Consider the following 20,214-nt stretch of genomic DNA (forward strand, 5'->3'; position numbering starts at 1 on the left):
GATATGTGAGATTTGGGGGCTGTTTTCAGGGCTTTTTTTTTATTTCCAATATGCTGGCGTATTTATTCATGGTCCCATCCGGGGTGTTAATTTCATGATGTGAAACAAAGCTCTTTCTGTGCTAATGGCTAACTGTCCGTGACAGACTCATTATCAGAGCATTTCTGTGGCTCAGTCCAACACCTTAGAGAGAGCTTCAATCACGACCATGCCCAGCCATGCCGTTACCTTCGGATCTCTCTTTTCATAACGCTATTCATTACACTCTTCAGTTACTGTTTGCTTTAGGAAGACTTTGTACCTCCACTCTCTGACAACATAAAGTTCTCTTACCTTAAGCATCCACCAGCCGTAACATTAACAGTGCATCCTTGTTACTACACTTATTTCTTCGGCTCCACTGGCCAAATAGTTGCACTTTGTTGTTCTACAATAACAGACTTGGTCTATCTGCTGCTCTGCGTACTCTGTTAACCCCTTTTTCACCCTGTTCTCCAATGGTCATGACCCCCAAAACATCACCATTAACTGTTTTTCCACTGATATTGTGGTGATGTGTTAGAGTGTGTATTGTGGTGGTTTGAGTAGTGTTTTTAAACCCCTCAGTGTCACTTCTGGACTGAACATCGTCCACAAACCATCCTGTGCAGCAACAAATGAGCTACACCTTTACATTTGCAGGGTAGGTCAGTGAGGGAGGTGTGTCTGACAGTGATTAAAAACTCCAGCAGTACTCTGCTGTGTCTGATCCACTCATAACAGCAAAACACACACCTCTTCAGTGTCACTGCAGCGCTGAGAATGATCCACCACTACAGATAATGTAGAAACAAGGAGGTCATTTAAAGGTAATGACAGAAATGTGTGTAGACACCTGCTAATCCAGTGTATCTTATGAACTCATTCATCAAGGGTTGGTGTCTTCTTGCAGCAGCAACAGCTTCTAGCCCAATGTTGGTGGGGTTTTTTTTTATGCCTCTGGCCAGTACACGATATTGGGAAATGCTCCCCATTGTTCTGAGAACAGCTGCAGATTCTTTGTGATATATTTGATAAAGTACATCTTCATTTACTCCACAGTCTGCTTGGGGTCATTACTTTGCTGTCGAATGAATTTCAAATGTTTCAAAAATGAAGTGTTTTCCAGGGGGCGGTGTGAGATATTAAAATTTATTTGTAGTCATCAGCGTTCATGACGCCTTCAGTTATAAACAAATCACCAAATCCAGATGGTTATTCATCCCCAAACTTGCACTGTGGTTGTAGATATGAAGATGGTGTACGTCACTTTTACAGAACTCGGTTCAAACTTTCCAACACAAATGCAGTTCCAGTCCAATCTCAAACTTCCTTTTCCTTCTCTACGTTTTCTCTGTAATGGCTTCTTGCCAGTTACACATCCTTTCAGAAACGTAATGTTGTCTTTGAAGACTGTGACAAAATCGTTAAAGCAGCCAGAGGGTGTACAGCTGAACATTAAAAACTTAAAAGAGTTTTCTTATTAACTTCAGCGTTGGAGGCTTCTTTGTAAATGTTCTGTTAACTATGAAAGGGACCCTTTATCTGGAAATGAAACAAACAAAGGGAGGGCCTCTGAGTTCGCACAGGACCCAGACTGTAGCCTGCTACTGCAAAATTTGTGTAGTCCATTCATCACTGGTTCGTTTCTGACCCGTTGACCAGATATTATTCCGTTGGTGGAGCGTTCTCAGCACAGCAATGACACTGACATGGTGGGGTCGTGGTCGTCTGGTGTGAGCGCCTCATGCACAGCAGTCACGCGAAAAAAGCCAAAAATATCCAGCCAAGAGTGGATCTATGATCAGAAACTGACCTTTGATGAAGGTCTAGGGGAGGCACAATTTGTGCATCGACAGATGGGCCACAGTCTTACTGCAAGGTGGAGATACAAGGTCAGGCATTCTGTTTAGCAGTTGTATATGCTCCGTGTAAGTATCCAAACACGTTTTACGTTTGTTTCCCCAGGTCACGAAACCCATTACACAGAAAAACACCTATAACCTGCTCACGAACCCTGGGGTCCATTATGCGGTCGATATAAAGACAGCTAAGTCATAGCTAAGGCTCCTTGATACTAAAATGGTACATCACTCCGGCTAATTCCAAACAGTCTATGAAATTTGACGGTGGTCAAGAAAGGGCCCGTGGGACACTATTTGTATTGGAAATTGTCTTCTGGTCTTTTTATCGAACAAAGAAGGTTGATTGCTTGGAGACAGAGGAGTCCCCAGAGTGGGGAGCAATTATTGACTTTGCTAAGTCAACCTTTAATGTACAAATCACCGTACAAACCTCGTCCTTGTCACGGAGCCTTTCTCTCCACGGCAGAGAGCATTCTGCTCACAGTCAAGTACACATTAATTCCTTTCAATCTTCACACTCAATTTATCCTGAAATGTCCCTGCCAATATTCCCAGCTCTCTGAATTAGAGCAGGGTGAATTATAGGGAAAAAATAAACAACAGAATATAACTTAACCCCATAGCACGCTGGCGTGTGGGGGGCCGGGCGGTGCGCCGCGTTTTCGCTCTACCCCAAGGATATGCATGGTCAATGAAGGGGGCTAAGCTAATGGAATAAACAAATACACAGCAAAGAGCCGACCTAATTAAACCCTTTAGTTACGCTCGGGCATTTTTAAGAAGTGACATTTCTCCATGCCTGCATCATCCTTTTGAGCAGGGAGTGGAATTCATTAATGACTCATTCCAAAGAACATTCAGGAGCACACCTTATTTCCTTCTGTCCACCAATGAAACACAAGGGTTTACGTCTGTTACTGGAAGGGCGTGGGTTTTTATCATTTCTCTTCCTCAAAGCCTTCAACGTTCGCTTGCACATTCACGCCTAAAAATAAAAGCTCTTAAACGGTTCTTGGCTCGGACAATAATACAGCCCCCATTCTTTTCAAGAGGCTTTCATTCGGCCAGTGTTTTTCCACACCTCCAAAGTTCAGTCTCAAAGGATTTACATAATGGTTCTTACTACTCACAGAAAGCAAACACTCAAAGATAGTGAGGATCATTGTTCTGATAACAGTAGTAGCTCCTAGGTTGGATTTGCAGTGTTTCTGTGTAAGGGCTTTTTGACAGCTACACTTCCTTTCAGACCCAGCCCCAAAAAAAACATGTTTATTCAGCTGCAATGCTTGTTTTTCTGGTCTCTCTTAACGATGGATGTTTTAAGTTCTGTTTCTCTGATTTTTGGTGGTCTTCCAGGTCTTTCCCGTTAGGATTCCCATCCTCTTTCCCCTTCCTTAAGCAAAAGGATCATCTCTCTAATGTCCTTATGAGTGTCTCTTAAGCAAGGTATTATTAGAAAGTATAAAAAATGAAGAGTGGTTTCTGATTTTACGGTAGTACTGTATGCGCTAGGAAAATCTGATCATTTGGAACAGAACCTCTACATCATTTGGAGTCTTCAAGATATGCACAATGGTTTTTCACGCTTACAGATCTCATTTATAAAAAGGCATTTTTAAAGAACCATCCCCTGAAAGGTTCCCTTATGGAGCCAAATGTGCTTCCTCTATAGCATCATTTTTTTGTTTTCTTGCACAGCCCATCCGTTTATCCTTTTCCTCCCCCCCGCTCAAGCTTGCGTGCATTTACTTCATGAATGCATCTATTTATGAGATGTGTGCATGGAGTATATTGATCATTAGGAGTCCTCTGCATGAATAGCTCTACTAATAATGCTGGGAGGGGTTGGAGGAAAGACAGGGAATCATGAAGGGAGGTGTGTGTGTGTGGGGGGGGGGTGACCCATAATAATGAATAGATTAACCTCTCTCCTCACCCTCTTAATGGACTGGAGCTTGAGATCAAAGGCAGCCACGAAAATTACACATAGATTAGCCCCAGAAAGGCTATACACTACTGAAGCTTTGTACATATTTTGGCAGCAAGTCAGAAAAAGGGGCTCTATTGATGTCAGCACCATCAAAGTCTACCACAGTTCCTCTGTATCGGAGCAGGGTTTTTTTTTAACATCCACGGCAACCAAGGATAAGGAGCACGGCTCACCTTATTTGCATTTGACGAGGGTTAAGTAAGGCAAAATTCAACCTAGAGAGCAGTCTGTGTGTGGAGGAGTTTGTCATATTCATGTGGATCATCAAGCCGCATTGATGCCTTTCCTCCATGGCTCGGGAAAAGGTCTTTGTCATAGCAACACATGGATCAGAAAGACTTGGCAAGGGAGAGTCTGAAATTAGGACAGGACAACAGTGACACCCAATGGAAGGGAACGCACCCCACTCTACAGAGGAGAACGGAAAAACAAAAGACCTGCTCAAGGGACACCCCTGTTTTTACAGAAAGTGCTGGTTCTTACGGCAATAACAGTTAGACGAGAGAGAAATCAGAACATGACTTGCTTGCAGAGCGGTTCTCTCCAAAAAACACGGTTCTGTCTGGTACTGAAAATTACACGGTACAGCGCAATTTCCCAGCATTGTGTCCAGGCCCCTCCTCACCACCTCTGACACGCTGCAGCCATTAACAGGTTGTTACGAAACACATCAATAATGCATCTCTGCGGCCAAAGATCAGCCGCCCTCCTGAGCCCCTGTTTTATCACAACACTCATAATTACGCCCTTCTGCGCATCCTGCCCTTGCGCTTTGCCCTGAAAATTGTCAGTTTTTCACTTTGTACAATCACAATAATGAAATGACCTTCGACAGAGGCCAACTGTAACATGAAGAGCAGTGTTCTTAGCACAGCGCTGAGAAAGAACACACTTAAACCGAAGTGTCTACAAGCCGTAAACAGTATGTACAATACTGCCGTGCTCGGTGCGGTTAGGGGTAAGCTGGGCGTACAGCAGCGCACTGAAGTCAAGGACTGCACTGGGGTCTCTGGGGCCTAATGGTTAGAGAACTAGGACCATCCACAGCTGAAGTGCCCATGGGCAAAGCATCCTAACCCCATAATTCTTCCCGGGTGCCAAGGATGGCTGCCTGCTGCTCTAGATGTGTGTTCAGAGGCCCTAATCATCAGAGTGTGTGTGTGTGTGCTCACTGCCACAGAGGGTCTAATGCAGGGGCATACAGCATTATTTAACATTTCAAAGAAAACACTTTTTTTATTTAATATTAGCTAGCACACGCAGCCGTTAACTTTTGTTTATTTGGTTTTTTCCTAGTGAGTTATTAAACTATTTGTGGCATAATGAAAGAGAACATTAACATTAAAACATTGTTTATTGAGAAACCCCTAACCACCATGTGGGACCAGGAAGCCCACTAAAGTTATCAACAGAAAAACAGTGCTTTTCTCATGTTTTCTTGAATTTGTAATAGGCACTGTGGTGCAGCAGGTAGTGTCGCAGTCACACAGCTCCAGGGACCTGGGGGTTGTGGGTTCTAGTCCTGCTCTGGGTGACTGTCTGTGAGGAGTTTGGTGTGTTCTCCCTGTGTCTGCAAATGCAAAAAGTGTTAAAGCTGTTTTCAAAAGTGAATTCAGGAAAAAAGTCTGGAGAATGAAGTTCCGGAGATATTTTCGGAGTTGTCCTTTCACACATGTAACATGCAGCTGGAAATGTTCTGCAAGCTTTAGGCATGAATGTATAGAGGCAATACCACTTGATATACGTGCGCTCCATTTTTGTACCAGGGGGCTGGCATGAAAAAAATAGTGCAAGTCTTTTTTTTTTAAATAATAAACAAATTAATAATAATCCATCCATTATCTGTAACCCTTATCCAGTTCAGGGTCACGGTGGGTCCAGAGCCTACCTGGAATCATTGGGCGTAAGGCGGGAATACACCCTGGAGGGGGTGCCAGTCCTTCACAGGGCAATACACACACACACATTCATTCACGCCTACGGACACACCACACTCCTCACAGACAGTCACCCGGAGGAAACCCACGCAGACACAGGGAGAACACACCAACTCCTCACAGACAGTCACCCGGAGGAAACCCACACAGACACAGAAAGAACACACCACACTCCTCACAGACAGTCACCTGGAGGAAACCCACGCAGACACAGGGAGAACACACCACACTCCTCACAGACAGTCACCCGGAGGAAACCCACGAAGACACAGGGAGAACACACCACACTCCTCACAGACAGTCACCCGGAGGAAACCCACGCAGACACAGGGAGAACACACCACACTCCTCACAGACAGTCACCCGGAGGAAACCCACGCAGACACAGGGAGAACACACCACACTCCTCACAGACAGTCACCCGGAGGAAACCCACGCAGACACAGGGAGAACACACCACACTCCTCACAGACAGTCACCCGGAGGAAACCCACACAGACACAGAGAGAACACACCACACTCCTCACAGACAGTCACCCGGAGGAAACCCACGCAGACACAGGGAGAACACACCACACTCTTCACAGACAGTCACCCGGAGCGGGAATTGAACCCACAACCTCCAGCTGTGTGACTGAGACACTATCTGCTGGGCCAAAAAGTACTGTATCTTGTCCTGTGATATTTATATAATGTACCCATCGTGTATAGTATAGTTTAACACTTGCATTTGATTACCGAGTTGACAGGACGTTTTGTAAGTTAAAATGCTTCAGGCAGAAAAATCTAACTGCCTCTGCACCCTTACTGTAAACAGCATATGTTGTGTGATGCGTATGAGTGTGTGTGTGTGCGCGCATGTTTATCCATAAACCAATATTTACTCATTTTCAAACATTCTGACAAATCAAAAGGCGGTAATTATTTGACATTAGTCTCTGCAGATCAAAAGAAGCACGTTATACCCAGGCTGAACTACATAGAGAAGCAGGAGCCTTCATTCAGGGAGAGAGTTAATCACCGTGTGACGCTGAGAGCTGAAGGAAATCTGGAATCAGATGAAAAACAAAGCATGAAGGATGATCCACACCAAAAGAACGTGGCTCAGATTCCCAAATATCCCCCATCTGCTGTGTTGGACGAGACGGTGTGCTGGTCTCCTTCGCTGCAGAGAGCTTTGAGTAATGATTGCCACAGTTGTACAAGGGGCTTTATAGCCGCTGAGAAATAAATCAATGATCTATCTGCTTTTTAAAGCCCACAAACTCACTGCCATAGATAAAAACCACTCTTAGATTATGACAAGTGAACCATAGTCAGCACCTATATCAAATAAACTGATGGAGGGGAAGTGGTTGTTCTTGGCTTTGATTATGGTTCTATGGAAAATTTGAATTGTTAAAATGCCTCCACTATATACAGGAAAAAGTATTGACACTGTATTTGAAAAATACCTACTGGGTGCAAGGTGGGAACACACCCTGGAGGGGGCGCCAGTCATTCACAGGGTGACACACACACACACATTCATTCATTCATCCATTATCTGTAACCGCTTATCCAATTCAGGGTCGCGGTGGGTCCGGAGCCACCCCGGAATCACTGGGTGCAAGGTGGGAACACACCCTGGAGGGGGCGCCAGTCATTCACAGGGTGACACACACACACACACATTCATTCATTCATCCATTATCTGTAACCGCTTATCCAATTCAGGGTCGCGGTGGGTCCGGAGCCACCCCGGAATCACTGGGTGCAAGGTGGGAACACACCCTGGAGGGGGCGCCAGTCATTCACAGGGTGACACACACTCACACATTCAGTGTATATTCAAACTATATAATGATAATTATTTGTTCCATTCCTAACATCGTTATGACTATCACTTCCTAGTAACGGATCCTATTAAATCTACTTTTTTTTATAATAATAATGTGTTTTTACAGTTATGTTATTTTGATGTACAGTTTATATGAAGAGTCAAGTCTAACAGAAAATAGCACACATACAATAGACATAGAAGAATACAAAAGGTTCTGTTGTGCTTTAACTCCTTGGGAACAGTGCTGCTCATTTAATGCTTACACCTGTGATAGGTCTCTGTTTTTAGCACACAAAAAGTGTTTCTTCTGTTACAACAAAAAGGTATTCATGCGTTTATATTTAAAGGTACACACACCTTCACCAAGAATGTCATCTTAAGATTAAACACCATATCTCTAAGTCTGATTCCAGGGGTGTACAGTTTTACTACAGAGAGTTTCTCTGTAACAAAGCAGGAAGCTCAACACCATCAGGGGTAATGGTGCCTGGTAACAGCAGGTCCCCCACCGTGACAGCCCCCACATGCAACTCTGGAGAATCCTCAAACTGCTGAAGCAAAGCTGGGTCAGTGAACCACAAACAGGAGGCTAGACTATTTCAGTGTTTCCTTTTGAACATTGAGAGGTTTTTTTGGGGTGTGCTGAGCACTAAGATTCTTCAGTTTCAGTCAGCACCACATTTCCACTTCCAAGAACCACCTGAGGTCTGAAAATGGAAAGTGAAGAGCGCTGGCAAGTCGTCTTAACGGGTGTTTATTTATTTTTAAAAAATCATAGTAGGCGATTTTGTGGCTGAAACAAGTTGCAAAGAAGGTCAAGACATTGGTAAATTTATTCAAAGATGTGCAAAAGTACATTTGGCATGCCATTGGTATCATAAAATATCCTCACAAAATAGAGCTTGTGTTGCTAAAGCATTAGCTACTGAGCTACTTTCCCTCAGCTGAGGGCCCAAGGCCTACAGCATGCAGCAGATCTAGCGCTTTCACACTTTAAGCAACATGCTACACATTCAGCACTCGCAGAGTTCAGAAGATAAACAATAGAGTCTGAAAGGTTCTGTGCAAATGTAATCAAACACACACACATACATAAATAGAGATATCAATTACAAAAGGTATAAATTAAGTTGGGGTTGGTCAGTCTGGCTTCACTGTGAAGCATCTACCCTGACTCTCCCCGAAATCAATGTCCCACTCTGTACAGCCCCAGTTCTTGGTTCTGTTACTCATAGTCGCTGGAGTCCACGCTGCCCTGGGTTGAGATGCTGGTGGAGTCCTGATAGGCCAGCCAGTGCCGTGCCTGAGTGCATCTCCTCAAACTCTCCAGGGACTGCTGGAAAGACCGGCGTGCTTGGTCCTCATCCAAGGCTCCCCCTTCGTTTACCTCCTCTGCGATTTTACCGCAGGTGAAGCGGCTCTCCTGCTGGCGCCCTGGACGACCATTCTCGCACTCCGCTGCCCTCAGAGTTCCCACCGACTGGGGGAACTCCTCCATGGCCAAAGCCACCAGGTGAGAAGGCACAGTATTGAGGTGGGTCAACTCCACAGAAGCCATCGATCCAGGTATTAGTTGTGCTTGAAAGGAAACCTTGCAAGTGCTTCCGCCAAACGGTCAAACCCTTCTGCTCTTCTCTGGCAAAAGAAAGTCCTGGACTGACTGATGCAAGAAAGGTTTGGTGGTGGTTCGAAGGAAGTCTTCAGACAGATCAAATTCTTCTTCAGCAGTTACTGATGTGTTCCAGAAGGTCCAGTGATGGACTTTTCAAAGGCCGGTCCAATACAGAGTCTTCCAAAAGCAAGTGGATCCAAAACAGAGTATCCTTGCAAGAAGCCCAGATCTGGTTCTAAGTCCACATTGTTGTCCTTGCTGCTTCTCGTTCAGCATCCAGTCTCGAGTGCCTCTAACCACCAGCCGCCCCAGTGATGCTTTATATAGACCAGTGCTTCCCACTCGCTTCTCCCTGCGTGCCTACACTCTTGCCAGCCCCTCCTTCCCCACAGCGCCTTCCACACTTCCGACTTCCATTCCGATCCTCCGGAATCTCCCCCGCCCCTCCCCGGAAGCAGAGCACGCATGCGGCATCCTGGCATCAGGGGGCGGTGGGAGAAGGTTCGGGATTTGGCAGCCGGAGACATCACAGACAGGGATTAGCTTCATTGATCAGAAAGAGCCAGAGAAAATACAATAACAGCAGGTGTGAGTTTTGAGCTGATGTGTATTTACCGGCTCCTGTTTGTTAAAGGCTCGAACAGCAGGCTGTGGAAGAGATGCAGCGTGAGCTTGTGTGGGTGTGTTGGGCGAGATGGAGATGAAGCTGGAGCTAAAGACCTATTTCAGGGCCATGGCACCAGATGGCCCCTGGCTGGAGGGAGAGAAGGACAGAGGGAGAGAGAAAAAGAGATCGTGTCATAAACAGAGCAAAGGAGAGAGAGGGGAAAGAGCTAAGGGAGGTGTGGAGCAGCAGCACCATCAGCCATGACCATACTCTGCATGAATACTGCAACTGAAAGCACAGCCTAGGGCTCTATAAGGTCAGACTATGTGTAATTATGGAGTTAAGGGGTGTGATTCATACATGTGAAAAAAAAAGGTATGGAATAGCGAGGGAAAGGTGGGGAAATGACAGGCACACCATAGGCACTCATTCTGCTGATCGTACAGAGTCAAAGGTGTACTATTACCAAGCAAATCTTTATGTGCTGATTTCAACAGCTTTCAAGAGCTTAAAAGCCTCTGGGCCAACATAAATCTGAAATATTGTTTCTTCTCATGGACATTTAGACCTTGATGCCTATCCTGCTCTAGATGTGAGAAGTGAATCATTACTGTGCTTACTCTATTATGGTGATGAACTATTAGAATTTGGCCTCCAGTTGAGTCCATAAATGTAACCTCTAGTCCTTTCTGCTAGCAACTCTATGGGAATTCTAATAGTATGTTTGCCATTGGCTACTGCCAGATGGGGGGGGGGGTCTCCCTGCCGTTGTGTGTTTAGCTGAACCTATGTGTGCTTTTAGGTTCTTTACACCTTTATTTGCTACACATGGGAAAACATGGGAATTTCTTTTTATAATTCATCCGAGAACTTACATTTACGTTTCGGCATAGCTGCTCGAGATGAGGGTGGGTACATGAGCCTTGCCTGAGGTAAACAAGGACTGCTGACGTGCAGACTGACCAATTAAATGTTTACAGCGAAGGTTATCGACCAATAACTGTAGCTCTACAGTCAGACCGTCCAATCAGAAGATTTTAGGCTACTTAACCACGCCCCCTTCTCACTCAAGCGAACCAATCGGAGTAGAGGAGGGTGGGACTAGTTTGTGAACGAAACTTCTCGAGGTTCTACGTAAGCTCTAGAAAAACAAAATCCCGGACGTTTGTGAAATTCCGCCCGGATGTTTTTTAAAGTCTAAAAAAGAGGACATGTCCGGGTAAAAGAGGACGTCTGATCACCCTAATTCATATTTTATTTAAGGCCTGCAATAGGTATTAATATCTATTTCTCCTGTATTACCTTAAAAGGGGAATCCTACCCAATTTTTAAAAAATCTATATGACTCATTAAAATGCAGACAAAATGGTGTAATATGAAATGGTGCATTAAACAGAAACTAAACTACGGAAGCCTTAAACTTCCATAAATGTGCTAGCTACGTTAGCTGATTAGCAAAAGGCGCTAAACTAAATACATACCTTTTAAAAGGGGAAATCATATGGGGAAGAAAAATTTCCAGGCACATTAGTTTGATTATTTAGTTTGTCTACCAACCCACACACATTTTGTGGGCTGCCCAAGTTTGAAAATATCTGTCTGGATTTTAGTCTCCTTCCGACGTAAGGAGTAGAGTCATTTGAATCATACAGCTGCCTCATTGGAGTATCTTTAGTCAAAGAACCTAAACTTGCTTTTTAATGTGAGAGCCCAGAACTTCATCCATCCATCCATCCATTATCTGTAACCCTTATCCAATTCAGGGTCGCGGTGGGTCCAGAGCCTACCTGGAATCATTGGGCGCAAGGCAGGAATACACCCTGGAGGGGGCGCCAGTCTTTCACAGGGCAACACACACTCACACATTCACTCACACACATGGTCACTTTTGAGTCGCCAATCAACCTACCTAATGGAAATTTCGGCTCATTTTGGGGAGCACTTTCAATGGTAGTGATTAAAACAACCGCAACTGTCAACAAACATTTAACTGATTTAACATTTTCTTCAACTATTTTTTGGAAGGCAGTTTGGCATTCAGGAAAACCAAGTGTCTCAGCTTGGAAAGTTGGAGGGTTGGAGCTTGCTTGTTGTTCTCTGATTGGTTGAATGACAAGCCTTAGAAAAAAATGGCTCGGTCTTAGACGGGAACCGGCTCTCATCGTTCACTTACAAGAACCGGCTCTTTGAACCGGTTCGTTCGCGACCGACACATCACTACAACCTACCAACGTGTGTTTTTGGACTGTGGGAGGAAACCGGAGCACCCGGCGGAAACCCACGCAGACACAGAGAGAACACATCACACTCCTTATAGACAGTCACCCGGAGGAAACCCACGCAGACACAGGGAGAACACACCACACTCCTCACAGACAGTCACCCGGAGGAAACCCACGCAGACACAGAGAGAACACACCACACTCCTTATAGACAGTCACCCGGAGCGGGAACCGAACACACAACCTCCAGGTCCCTGCGCCACCGTGCCGCCCAGCCCATAACTTACCTTGTGGAAAAGGGGTCAAATATGTCCCCTCTATCAGAAGTAGGTTGTTTTTTTTTTGGGGGGGGGGGGGGGGGGGGGGGGGGGGGGTGAGCAGCTACTTTATGGCTAAAATTCCCCAGTGTGAGCTTAGCTTACAGGTCATTATTATCATACTCCCCTCAGTCCCCGGACAGCAGCAGGTATTTGTTCCATCTTTACACCACACCAGGGTGAAGCATTGTGGCATGACGCTGGAACTAATTCCCTGACACACTCAGCTTCACAGTACAAGGATTTCGACCCAAATCCGGAGTGACCCCATTACCCCCGTTTAGAGTTTCCCTTCCTCTGAAATGCCTGATTCAGCTCATGATGGACTTGTTAATTAGTGAAGGAGTTGAATCAGGGAAAATACTAAATCTTTGACTGCCATGAGCAGTTTTGGATGTGATATCTGGCAGCCCATGCTGTCCCATCTGCTTTCCTCTCTGACACAGATCTGCCCCTCTGCTCTCTCCCCCTTTCTCTCTCCTGCAGTAAGCCAGGCTCGCTCATCCTCTGTGAGCTCTTTGCTGACGTGTGTTCCCTTGTGTTGTCTTTCAGTTCTGATCTCTGTTGTAAAGAAAACAAGGCTCGCATCAGGCAACAGCTATGAGAAAGCATTCCATTTATTGTTGCAAGCAGAGTAAGTTTGAAATTCACAAGACAGACATTGGATCACAGTTCATTTCATCCTGTGCCTGCTGAAGTGCCGCTGTTGTTCTCACTGTTTTAAACAAAAGGCCTGATCCAATCCAGTACACTGGAAACACAAAAGAGGCTGACAATAAATGCAGTTTTGTTCCAGTCCAGCACCACCTGTTTGACAAAGCATCGATTCAGGGGTGTTCTCACAAGCAAGAGAGAGGGAATGTATGTATCAACTGTGCTATTACTCCAAACCTACTCACAGTACCACCATCAGATTCAGTTATAAAGTTATAATCACACACAATTAGTGCAATGCAAATCTGCCCAATATAAACCTCATATAAATGTCCATTAAACAGTTCAGACACATTTTTGCAAGGAGCCAGTGAGACCCTGTGGTTCATGCTAACCATAGTTCATGCTATGAATCTAAGGAGGGAATGTAGACTAAAGTCACTGAAATGAAAGAGGTTTCTTCAAAGGACCACTGATATTTGGGCAAAAAGGAATAAACGCTTTGATCCATCTACTTACCCATCTACCTAGAGCATTTATAGAGAAAAAAATATACAAAAATCAATGAAAAACAACATGAAAGATAGGTTTGACTTGTGCGCTGCACTGTAAAATAGAACACCACCATTTAATAAATTTTGAGTCAAAACAGCCACTAAATTTGAGCAATTTTACTTTTTTTTAAATCAGGAGATATTTTTTGAACAGACCATATATTGATCTTTATTTAAGAGATAATCAGCTCCACTCCTGCCACAGATCTGGGCGGAATAATGAGTCTGAAAGTATGTGGCGCTGTCTATAAGCCCTTACTGAGAAATGGAACGAGACCAAAATAAAATATATAAATGTATAAAAAACTTCAAATAATTCCCGAAATGATGGACTGATCACCCCAGAGGGCAGAGCTAAACATCGCTGAATTGAAGACCATCGTTTGAACAGGAGGGACACGTAATAAAGGCAATTGGTGGGCACTTTTAATACCGTATTTAATTGTTTGTTTTTAACCCTGTTAAATGTGTTTCTGTGACCAATGCCGCAGTTATCAGTAATGGATACGTTAAATGAAATGGACATTAAATGAGCGGTGTAGCCTCAAACTTCTGCATGGTTCTGTACTTTACATTCCATCCATGTCTAAGATATGACACTCATGCAAATAAAACTTGTCAGGGAACCAGTACTAGAATATAAAGGGCAGTTCCCTGGAGGCAATTTAAGCCTGAATCTAGGTCAGTCTTTTTAGACTCAGCACTGCAGAGCACGGGGGATCCAGCTGTACCACACCTAATCCAGTTTATCACTTAATCATCAGGTTGAATCAGGTGTGTTATCCTTATTGAAATCACTTAACATGAAATGCTTCGGCCCCCCAGGATTTGTTTAAAAAAAATAAAAAACTACAAAGAAGCATGGACGATCAAGACTGGCATTATAATTAGACTGTGTCTGCATCTGGAAAATTAAGCACTGCCAACGAGTAAATGTTGTTTTAGAGTGTTACAGGCCCACCAGCCTCCTTTAATACTCTTCCCTCAGAAAGGTTGGTTAGAAATGTAGGAACAAATGCAGCAGATGTTGATTGTGTTAGCAACAATACTGAAAAAAGTGATGGTGCCTTATGTCAGGCTGCGGTAAATTCAAGCTATCAACAAATGAGCGGTCCCATCAGGAGCAGGGTAGTGGGGCTGCTCTTTGTGCAGAACGCTGAAAGGAGAAAAAGTTTAATGCGATCTGAGGTTGGTCTCAAATTCCTTTCCTCTCTTTCGTCCATCCATCCTTCTCTTCCGCTTTTATTAGCCCTGCTTCTGTTTCTTCAGGTAGCGCGTTCGCTGAGACAGGCCCATGTTCATCATGATCTTGCTGAGGAGTCTTGAAGGGAGCAAGGCAGTGGTCACCCAACCCTACAGCAATCACAATCACAGTGCAGTGTGACCAGCTTGATAGGTTGATTTGATTACAGAATTTAAGATTAATACATCATGTGTAAATTCCTGCTTGTGTGGGTTTCCTCTTTTCCACAGATGAATTATTGTGAATTACTGTGAAGGGAATCTGTGTAATTTAAAATATGACCAACTACACCACTTTTTTTTCCCAACATTAACATGTTATTATCATAAACTTATCATTCATTCATTATCTGTAAGCGCTTATTCAATTCAGGGTCGCGGTGGGTCCAGAGCCTACATGGAATCATTGGGCACAAGGCGGGAATACACCCTGGAGGGGGCGGCAGTCCTTCACAGGGTGGGTGGGTGGGTTTTGATGCATCTATCTATCCATCTATCTCACTCCCTCCCTCCCTCGACCACTTTTGAGTCGCCAATCCACCGACCAACGTGTGTTTTTGGACTGTGGGAGGACACCAGAGCACCCGGAGGAAACCCACGCAGACACAGGGAGAACACACCAACTCCTCACAGACAGTCACCCGGAGGAAACCCACGCAGACACAGGGAGAACACACCACACTCCTCACAGACAGTCACCCGCAGGAAACCCACCCAGACACAGGGAGAACACACCACACTCCTCACAGACAGTCACCCGGAGGAAACCCACACAGACACAGGGAGAACACACCACACTCCTCACAGACAGTCACCCGGAGGAAACCCACGCAGACACAGGGAGAACACACCACACTCCTCACAGACAGTCACCCGGAGGAAAACCACACAGACACAGGGAGAACACACCACACTCCTCACAGACAGTCACCCAGAGCGGGAATCGAACCCACAACCTCCAGGCCCCTGGAGCTGTGTGACTGCGACACCTACCTGCTGCTAATCTTATCACCTTATTGCTAAAACTTCATTGCCACTTTTTCAAAATGTTTCAGCAGAGCCATTTAAGCTTTGACACACTCAAAACATCTTAGTGATGTTGGACTACACAAAAACCTTGACTCACTAGAACATCCAGTGAATACTCGTCTGGAACAGTGATTCTACATCATGATTTATTTTCATATCACAGCTTTCTGTAACCTCAGCTGTAAGAAGTCCAATGTCACTACTTCATTTAACAAAAGACATTGTGCAAGCCTATTCTATTCAGAGACTGTACAAACATTCCATCCACTGAAACCCAATTATTACAAAGTGGACTCAAAAGAGGGCAAGAGCTAAAATCCTGAAATGAAAAACAGAAGCTAATAATCCACTTTAATCCACTAACATTAGAAGCTAATGATCGATACGCCCCAGATTTGAGCACAGCCTGTCAATACTGGAAACAACACGGGCAGTCGCTTAGATGACTAGCGTTTACTTATACTTCTGTGAACGCTGCGGTGGACGTTTAATGACACTAAAGTCCTCACCATGATGGCGTGCGGCAGGTAGCCATTGGTCTGGCTCTGGAGTCCGACAGTGTTCAGCTGGGCAGCCACATAGCGCTCAGGAGTGGGAATGTCCAGAGAGGCTTTCTTGATTTTACTCAGCTTGGTTGTCACGTAAAAAGGCAGCACACTCTTTAAAAAAAATAAGATTTCATCGTAAACAGTGCAGTGAAAGAAATCCAGATTTTCAGCAGCTAACAAACACAGAAGAAACAAACCCTAATCTAACTTCATTTAATCTTTCTTCTTTATATATGTAATTATTTACAATTTCTTTGGATCTTTCTCTTACCTGGATGATGATGCCTTTGTTCCTGTACTCAGCATCAAGTCCACGAGAGAAGTAGTCCACAAAAGCCTGGGGAGAAGTAATCGCATGTGTTTTTTTGGTCACTCAGTACTGCAAAAGCTTTCAGCACAAATAAACTCCTTTTTCAAATACAACAGCTCCCACAATATGTTTACAGATGCCATCGCATCAATGCGTGAACTGCAGATGGAGAGCAGGAAGTGATTTATAAAGAGGGAGCTCTATGAGGCACTTTGTAAAGACTGTGCTTTGTGTCTTTTACAAAAACACAAGGACCTTGTATCAAGTGCCTAATCATTGGAATGAAAATTGTCTTGTGAGGCGCCGCCTGCACTCAGGACTCGACTGAAGGCAGCTTCCTATTCAGAAGCTTCACGTTCCAATATAGTTGTGTTTCTTGTAGAAGAATTGATCACCAGCGCACAGCCAGAGCACCAACACGACTGTGTGAAACGCAATACTCAAGAAGACCCTCCATTACAAACATCACTTTCAAAATGTTGTGCTTTTCTGTTTCTATATTTCTCTCGTGATAAAGTCTAAACTGTCACAGTACAGGCTCCTCGCCCCCATCTCCTCCCTGGATTTCACCTCTTGTCCTCCATCAGGATTCAGATTTAAAAAACAGATTCTCCTGTTCATACAGGGGTTGGACAATGACACTGAAACGCCTGGTTTTAGACGACAATAATTTATTAGTACGGTGTAGGGCCTCCTTTTGCGGCCGATACAGCGTCAGTTGGTCTTGGGAATGACATACACAAGTCCTGCACAGTGGTCAGAGGGATTTGAAGCCATTCTTCTTGCAGGATAGTGGCCAGGTCTCTACGTGATGCTGGTGGAGGAAAACGTTTCCTGACTCGCTTCTCCAAAACACCACAAAGTGGCTCAATAATATTTAGATCTGGTGACTGTGCAGGCCATGGGAGATGTTCAACTTCACTTTCATGTTCCTCAAACCAGTCTTTCACCAGTCTTGCTGGGTGTATTGGTGCGTTGTCGTCCTGATACACGGCACCGCCTTCAGGACACAATGTTTGAACCATTGGATGCACATGGTCTTACTGGTGCAGTGTGGAGTTAATGAAGATTGTCCACCAGGCTGCTCCAATTTAGCCATGAAACCTCCCACACTACAATGACAGGTGTTTCAGTTTCATTGTCTAACCCCTGTATGTCTCAATTATTCAATCGTCTCAGGTTCCATTTACTTCCATTATGGAGAAAAATGACATAGGCCTACAATGTGGTACTAAAATCCCACAAATTAAACTTTTTCAATTCATTTTAAATGGTTAGAAGGGGTTAAAAGACATTTCAGAACTAAACCAAAGCAGTGTATTGTTCCTTGCATCAAGAGGCACTTTGTAAAACAAATCAACCTAGCAGTGAACGAGACTAAAGACCGTGTGACTTGTTGGCTTTAAGAGAAAGAAATGCAAAGGAGTCGTCGTGAAAAGGAAGGAGACTTTCAAAAGATACAGGCAAAAAGAACCAGACCCACTGATGGGAATAAAGCATTCATGAGGTCCAGTCTACTGTGGACCATTTCTCTTTTTCGCTGTTATTCTGTTTCATTCTCCACAGTCGTCAAGACTAACTCCCAGACCACACTCTGTCTTTGCTGCGAGTGAAGTGTGAATATGAGCGAGTGCCAGGGCACCAAGTTCCTTCACAAAAGCAGCGACTGGGACGGCGCGATGACATCACAGGTTGCGTATGTGTTGCTAAGATACAACATGAAGAGACACGGTGGCTCTCTGTAGTGTTTCACTGCTGCAGATTTGACTGAATCTGAGGCAGAGCCAGTCATCTAGTGTTCAGAGCTGCGTTAAAGGCGGTCTGGATTTGACAGCCTCTTACTGTAGGTTATTGTTCTTGAGACTTCATGGCAGCTATATAGGCCCTTCATGGCATGTGGCATAAACACAAATAACATTTACTAAAGCTTATTCCGACAAGTGTCAGCTGTAAAAGGTGCTTTAGATTCCACCAAGATTGTAGGAATTGGATATATTTACAGAACGGAGTTTCCCTTTTTTTAAATTTGTATATTTTGAAATAGTCTTAAGCGAGAAGCATAAACATTACTTTATCAAGACAAGAACATAGCAGCAGAGATTTTAATTGTAGTCTTTGAAACTAACTCTCACCTGTGCACTGTGTTGTGTATTCCCTGCTGTAACATGCTTGATTTAACTCGGAAAGAAAGAGTCTTGTAATTCACCAATAAATTGAGTTAAATTACTTAGAATGCCAAAAACGTTTTACTGCTACAGCTCTGGGCCTGGTTTACTCTTTACTGATTTCAGGGATGTTTCCCTGCCAATCTCCAGCCAACCAGTGAGATGTGCTTTTACCCCCCATTTTTATTCATTCATTTATTGTCTGAAACCGCTTATCCAATTCAGGGTTGCGGTGGGTCCGGAGCCTACCTGGAATCACTGGGCGCAAGGTGGGAACACACCCTGGACGGGGCGCCAGTCCTTCACCGGGCGACACACACTCACACATTCACTCACACTAATGGACACTTTTGAGCTGCCAATTCACCTACCAACATGTGTTTCTGGACTGTGGGAGGAAACCGGAGCACCCGGAGGAAACCCACGCAGACACATGGAGAACACACCACACTCCTCACAAACAGTCACCCGGAGGAAACCCATGCGGACACAGAAAGAACACACCACACTCCTCACAGACAGTCACCCGGAGGAAACCCACGCAGACACAGGGAGAACACACCACACTCCTCACAGACAGTCACCCAGAGGAAACCCACGCAGACACAGGGAGAACACACCACACTTCTCACAGCCAGTCACCCAGAGGAAACCCACGCAGACACAGAGAGAACACACCACACTCCTCACAGACAGTCACCCAGAGGAAACCCACGCAGACACAGGGAGAACACACCACACTCCTCACAGACAGTCACCCAGAGGAAACCCACGCAGACACAGGGAGAACACACCACACTCCTCACAGACAGTCACCCAGAGGAAACCCACGCAGACACAGGGAGAACACACCACACTTCTCACAGCCAGTCACCCAGAGGAAACCCACGCAGACACAGAGAGAACACACCACACTCCTCACAGACAGTCACCCGGAGGAAACCCACACGGACACAGGGAGAACACACCACACTCCTCACAGACAGTCACTCAGAGGAAACCCACGCAGACACAGGGAGAACACACCACTCTACTCACAGACAGTCACTCAGAGGAAACCCACGCAGACACAGGGTGAACACATCACACTCCTCACAGACAGTCACCCGGAGGAAACCCACGCAGACACAGGGAGAACACACCACACTCCTCACAGACAGTCACCCGGAAGAGACCCACACGGACACAGGGAGAACATACCACACTCCTCACAGACAGTCACTCAGAGGAAACCCATGCAGACACAGGGAGAACACATCACACTCCTCACAGACAGTCACCCGGAGGAAACCCACGCAGACACAGGGAGAACACACCACACT

At 45.0% G+C, this 20,214-nt stretch overlaps 1 protein-coding gene across 1 annotated transcript in view; it reads right to left on the reverse strand.

The window, feature by feature from the left end:
* Positions 1-13,004: 13,004 nt before the first annotated feature.
* LOC136676487 (very-long-chain 3-oxoacyl-CoA reductase-B-like) overlaps positions 13,005-20,214 on the reverse strand; it is a 28,124-nt gene continuing 20,914 nt past the window's right edge. The window contains exons 9-11 of the mRNA XM_066653555.1: positions 16,689-16,754; positions 16,379-16,528; positions 13,005-14,951 (exon numbers count right to left, since the gene is read on the reverse strand). Coding sequence (XP_066509652.1) covers positions 14,844-14,951; positions 16,379-16,528; positions 16,689-16,754 — 324 coding nt within the window. The 3' untranslated portion in view covers positions 13,005-14,843. The remainder of the gene's footprint in view (positions 14,952-16,378; positions 16,529-16,688; positions 16,755-20,214) is intronic.

The sequence above is a fragment of the Hoplias malabaricus genome, chromosome X2 (assembly GCF_029633855.1).
Source record: "Hoplias malabaricus isolate fHopMal1 chromosome X2, fHopMal1.hap1, whole genome shotgun sequence".
Classification (NCBI taxonomy): Eukaryota; Metazoa; Chordata; class Actinopteri; order Characiformes; family Erythrinidae; genus Hoplias; species Hoplias malabaricus.